The 5,909-nt window shown below is 51.0% G+C and overlaps 3 protein-coding genes across 3 annotated transcripts; 1 reads left to right on the top strand and 2 right to left on the bottom strand.

Annotated features, from left to right (window-relative positions):
• Positions 1–44: 44 nt before the first annotated feature.
• BBA_10288 (uncharacterized protein) lies at positions 45–1,409 on the top strand (the record flags this gene model as incomplete). The annotated part of the gene is made up of 3 exons (XM_008605385.1): positions 45–349; positions 744–1,158; positions 1,206–1,409. The coding sequence occupies 3 exons, from the start codon at positions 45–47 to the stop codon at positions 1,407–1,409; spliced, it is 924 nt and encodes a 307-aa protein (XP_008603607.1).
• A 946-nt stretch (positions 1,410–2,355) lies between these two features.
• On the bottom strand, positions 2,356–3,838 carry BBA_10287 (uncharacterized protein; the record flags this gene model as incomplete). The annotated part of the gene is made up of 3 exons (XM_008605384.1): positions 2,356–2,862; positions 2,972–3,167; positions 3,243–3,838. 3 exons carry the CDS (start codon positions 3,836–3,838, stop codon positions 2,356–2,358), a joined length of 1,299 nt encoding a protein of 432 aa, XP_008603606.1.
• Positions 3,839–4,525: 687 nt separating this feature from the next.
• On the bottom strand, positions 4,526–4,894 carry BBA_10286 (uncharacterized protein; the record flags this gene model as incomplete). The annotated part of the gene is made up of 2 exons (XM_008605383.1): positions 4,526–4,762; positions 4,826–4,894. The coding sequence occupies 2 exons, from the start codon at positions 4,892–4,894 to the stop codon at positions 4,526–4,528; spliced, it is 306 nt and encodes a 101-aa protein (XP_008603605.1).
• Positions 4,895–5,909: the final 1,015 nt, after the last annotated feature.

Raw genomic sequence — 5,909 nt, 5'->3', positions numbered from 1 at the left:
ATAGTCATTGTACTAACCTCTTCATGCAACCCGTAATCGCGAACATGGATCCACCTGTCGTTCTCGGAGAAATTCCACCATGGCCGTATATGCCTGTGGAAGACGCTCTGGTGGCTGTGGCGCATCTGCAAAATGATAGCGAACTTGTCGGCAAGTGTAAAGCTGATGGAGGTGCGTCAACATCAACTGAAGAGCTTGAAGCAACGTTTGATTGGGATAAAGCTGTTGATGAAGGCGAACTCGTCGGCAAGAGTAAAGCTGATGGAAGTATGTTGATATCAACTGAAGAGCTGGAAGGAATGTTTGATTGGGGTAAAGCTGTTGATGATGGCTTGCTGCACAAGTTTTAGTAATTTCTATTTAACTTGAATGCATTTACTTATTGCGTCAGTAGTCCACCATGCGTTCGGTATTTTGACCAATCTGGAGTCCGAATAGACGAATAGACTGGCAAGTGTACGTGCAGCGAAACCAATAGCTGCAATGTGTTGGGGCGGAGGTAGTCCATCGGCGTCCGCAATGCCATCCTTCGCGTACTGGCACGGTAAGTTGGACTTTTCGCAAGTTCATCTACACGAAATTTATACCCTCCTCATATGTACACCTTTTCTTCGCATCTGCAAACGGAGCATCATGAGTGATATAGTAAGCTGTCCAACTCGCGTGATCAGGGGTCAACAGTAACATTAACACTGGAGCGCGCAGCACCCCGACCTTGCGCATATCTCTGATGTGATTATTAGTATGCGACGCGAAATTGGGATACTGAAGGCCGAAATGACGGAGCGCTTTGATCAAAATGCAGTCACCGCGGCTGCGTTGCACGACCGCATTCAGCAGGTAGAGAAGAACCGCATTATGCACTGTGGTATCGATGCACTAAATGATGGCATCGCTCAGTCGCGAAACGTCCTCGATGCTGTCGCCACTGATGTTGGCGCATGCCGTCAAGGCCTTCAGACGATCAAAGACGTCGTCGCAGCGTGCAAACAGGCTGTAGAGGAATCGCAGCTGCATTTACGGGCCAGAATCAGCGACGCGCAAACCGGCATAAAGCAGGCAATAACCACAGCTCGACAAGAACTCGGCGCGGGAATCACCACACTACAAGACAGCCTTCTTGATGCCGTTGGGGAGTGGGGCGCGAATTGGGCAAGGGTATAAAGACTCTAAATGAGGCTGTCGCGAGCACTTTTGCTTGGCAGAATGCTGGCAACGACAAAAAAGCATCAGCAGCGAACATCTTCGCAGTGGCCACCTGCACCGACTTCGTCACCGGCCTGCCTGCCAATGACATATCGAAGCTGACTGAGCGAGCTCTACATGAACCATGCAATGCGGTCGTACTGTACGTCCGCGCATCGCCTTCATTCTACCCATGCGGCTGCCTCTGCCCAACACCCACCTAGCCACTGAGCACCCCGCCAGCCATGAAAGAGCTTTATTAACCTGCTCTAAAAGCACCTAACTTGTTAGTCTTGCTGGCAATTTAATGAAACCCCGTACCTGGAAGTCACCACAGCATATGCCCAGCGAGGCTGCGTCATGGTGATTTGACTTTGATTGCGCGATCCTACTCCAGCCACCGAAAAACACAACTCGTTAATTAGCCTGTAGTTACTGCGTGTTGAAATTAAATGTGAAACCGCACTTTTTTTTGTCTCGCAGTTATAGACGCGATATAATTGCTTCTGCTACGAAGCGTGGACGCATTCTCCGTCAGGCGGATTATGTAATAGACCGATCAAAAAAATGTCTTTTTGGGATACTAGCGAGGCGATCGAATTTTACTTGTGAATCAGGCAGTGACATATCCCTGCAATATTTTCCTACCTGGCTGCCTACTTCCGATCACTGTGTGTCTGTGCTCGGTTGCTCACAATTTTTTGTTTAAAGTTTGCCAAGACTTCCCTGAATCCTTGCTTGGGGCAGTCACATTATTTTCGTGAGCCGCGGCCTAAAATCGTCGTCGGCGATCGGCTTGATTTGAATTGATGGCGATCGCTGAGTGAGTGACACAGCCTAAGTAACGTTAGTAGCTTGGCAGAGACAGCGGCCGTTGAATGGACGAGGACCCTCTAGTAGGTGGAGCTCTCTTGCTTGGCTGGTTGAACGCAAGACAGTCTTAGTTCCGCAGTGCGCTGTCTTCTAGCGTGGAGAGCTGACCTAACCGATTAGGCCACAGCAACCTAATCTATTAGCGGCGTTTGGTGGATCAAACCTGACAACGGAATGTATTCAGGGGCTGCCATATAGGATCCACTTTTAGGGCAGCGTCGTCCAGTTGCTCCTCGTTTTGAAATTGTCCATACAAATCTGGACCAATCAGATCCGAGTAAACTTTTTGATCTCTGTCTACACCAAAGTCTCATATCTAAGGCCATGGGGGAGTACATTGGGGCAGCTGCTATCCAGGGGACGAGCCAGCTTCAGGCCAGCGAGGCAGGCCTGTGTGCAGTATAGTCTCGTGAGCGCCAAAGCAGAGCCGCCGGGGCCGTCGCCACTGCCCTTGCTGATGGAGTCTGTCTCTCGCCTGTTGAGGCTGGTGCTCACCGCGCTTCGACATTGCTGATCCTCTACTCTGCCGTCCTTGTCATCGCATGGCCCATCCGTGCCCCGTGGGAACGGAGCCAACGACGAATCTGTGACCTCGAGCTCTGGACCTGTCAGCGGGTCCACGTACTCTTCCGTCTTCCATTTCTTTAGAACCGGCGCCGCCTGATCCACAGCCTCCTGAAACAGACGGCCCGTAAGCGCCGGGGAGCTGAGGCTCAGGAGACAAAAGCTGGCCAGGTCAGCGACAGCAGTGTGGGACACTTGATCGTGATCGACCTGGACGCGGGATGTTGCTCGGGTCACCGCCTTGTCTGGTACGCAAAGATGCCAGCGCAACACCAGTGGTTCTGCTCGGTCATGGAAGAGAAAGACATAACACTTGCTAGTGGCGATGTAGCCATAGCTGACGCCGTACCAAAAAATTAAAAACTTGTATGAGTGCCGTGGCAACATGCGCTTCTTGAACCTCTTGCGTTTTCGAGTCCGGTATGCCCTGCTCGGCATGAGCCAACTTGTGGACATCTGCGAATAGCGTCTCCTTGGCGAGAGCGGCCTCGAGACAGTCCACGGCAATCTTGTGCGGAGCCTGCTGATCATATACAAAGGCCGCGCTTTTGTTGCCGTCCAAGTCTGTTCGGATGCCACCCCCGTCAGGTTGCTGCTTTCCCCTGCCAGTCTCGACCTACCATTTAACACCTTGGTCGAGTGTGTGATTGAAGTCATCATCGAGGTCGTGAAAGTTGCGAATACCACTGCTGACTGATAGATCCGTAACTTGGTACTTTCGGCGCATCCTCTCATCAGCCCACAGTGGGTCCAGAATATTCTGCACAGGGCATTCGACAGCGACAAACTCAAAATAGCGAATCTCGCTTTTACAATCAGCTTTGCTGCGCGTGAAGCGTTCTCCAACATCTCTTGTTGTGCTCTCTTGGTGGAGAAGCCGCCTCTCGCCGTTGATGCGCATCACATCATTGAAATGTTCCTGTCGCTGGCCGTCGGTAAAGGCTCGCCAGGGCCGAAGCCACTTGGGATAGTATTTGCCGTCGACCGAGGGAGCGAGGCCAGTAAAGCAGTGCGACGGGCTAGCGAGCCCAAATTTCTGGTATATGTCGAAGTGGCAATTGTACAAATACTCGCCCAAAGTCGCCCGTTGGTTCATGCGTCGCTCTTCCTCGCGACTCTCTATTTCCTCCGTTTTGGGTCGACTTTCTTGGCACCGCGACTCTGATTCTCTTATCAAGCGTTCGAGACGTTTCTTTTCATCCGTTTCTTTCGCCATTGTATTCGTAGCGATGGTGTTGGCCGACCAGAAAAATACGTACGCTCCTGGCTCTCAGTGGAACTATTCAAGGATGCGTAGAGGCTACGTGTATTGTTGCTACGGGCACCACATCCTACACGTGCCACGCACACACCGCCCGCTAGTGGCAAGATGTGGGTGGTGAAGTGGCTTGGTGAAAAAAAGTGTGGCGCAGAGAATTTGGTGGCCTAACACTATGACCGCAAGAAACCCAAGGCTTGAAAGTGAACTTGTAGATAGGAAGGGCTACATCCAACTCGTGTTTGAAGGAACCTTGAGAGTTCGGTTTGGGCGCTTATATTTTTATTTTTACGTAGCCCGTCTGTCTACTTGGTAGCACATTGACCCGGGCTCATTCCAATAAGAGTCATCCGCGCAAGCGGCTTGCCTGTTACACTCCCCAAATAACCATATTTAACCATGTACCCAGGTATGAGCGTGGTGATCATTCTCGGTAATCAAGGCACTAAGTGTCACAGCAAGCATCAACGGAAGTCGCTTTGAGGTTTCGGTCGATTGCGTCGAGGACTTAGGAGCCCTAATGCAGGTAAACAGTTTCGACTCGAATGATGGTAGCGCCCGACGCTGGTCATGCCCAAAGGAAATATTGCCAAGATTGAGGTTATTAATACAGAGAGTTCATTCTCTATTGAAACATAGCTCATCTTAAGCAAAGGCCTCCTTGAGATCCTTTATGTAGTCGTTCCTCTCATTCACTTTCTTCTCTACAAAGCTCGATGCTTGCTGTCCCCAGTAGAAGAAGAACACTTTATCAAAAATGGACTGATTAGGGTGATTCTTGTTGAAAATAGGCTGGATGTTGCAGTTGAATATGTTGTAAGCGCCCTTGGGTATCGTTGCGGCCTTGAAGTACCAGAAGCTGCCATTTTCCCATGATTTGAGCTGTATTGCCGCCTGCTTGTTTTATACTCTTCCAGGTGCTGATACGTTGGACCCATCACCCACTACAACCCAGCCCAGAGTTGTCAGAACACCCCAAGTCCCAGCGTTGTTAGGTGCTGTCATGCACTGCATGGTACACACTGGCTGGCACCATACGCTCCTAGCATGAGTCAAACAGCACTGTATTCATCCTAGCCCTACTTATATAGCATGCTCCTTGAGAGGAAATCTGCTGGCATCGTCATAGCAGTCTTCCATTCCGGCAATGGGTGGGATGAGCAAGGATGTCCTCCCACAGGCACTGTGCCACGAACGACGGCCTCGTGGCAGGGCTGTTCACACTGCGCTGTCGCAGTGGCAGACCTTCGGCTGCAGCCCCCGATGTGGGACACCCCACCCTCGCTCAGAGGCTGGCTCTACAAGCCCGTCCTCCACTGTGCGCTAGCCCTGGTAGGCCAGCGGTTATCGAGGCTAGCATCCAAAGGACATCGCAACAAGAGGGCCATCATAACTCAATTTATTTTCGTACGTTTCGCCGGTCGCTCTTCACTACCACCAGGTCGCGCAATTTTGGTGGGAGGACATTTTTGGAGGCCTGAGTTCTTCGAAATACCCGTGCCCCCCCAGGCCCGAAATGCCACTGTCCCCCAGGGACTTCCCTTTCTTAGGTAGCTCGATGTATCCGAAGCACTACCACTTCGTCCTCTTGCATCAGCAGCTCATAAATGATCTTTGCCGCCTTGCCGACAAGATGCTACGCCCTACATCCAGCAGCCTCAGAAGATCCAATACTCCCTGTTTCTTCATCAACTTGTGCGTTAACGAGTGGCCGCTCTTGAAGACAATGGAGCATAAGGGGATTTTTGTCTCAGTGGTTCAAGCTTAAACTAGGACTCCCATGCGCCTGCGATTCCGCCTTACGTCATCGGAGCGAACCCCCCTATAATGCCCACTTGGGGAAAAGTTGACAGATTTCCTAGTCCTGATTTACAAATCTACCATCTTTGACGTCACAGCACTGGGTTTCTTGATGTCAGTGCCGATGCTCTCAGCCAGGGCTAGGTGTGAGATGGATACAGATATTCCTGTCTTGTTATGTCTAAGAACCGATAAAAGCCATAGTGAATACGCCTAATCTCTGCACGAA

The sequence above is a fragment of the Beauveria bassiana genome (genome assembly GCF_000280675.1).
Source record: "Beauveria bassiana ARSEF 2860 unplaced genomic scaffold BBA_S00116, whole genome shotgun sequence".
In the NCBI taxonomy this organism is placed as follows: domain Eukaryota; kingdom Fungi; phylum Ascomycota; class Sordariomycetes; order Hypocreales; family Cordycipitaceae; genus Beauveria; species Beauveria bassiana.
This window is presented reverse-complemented; position numbering and strand designations above follow the sequence as displayed.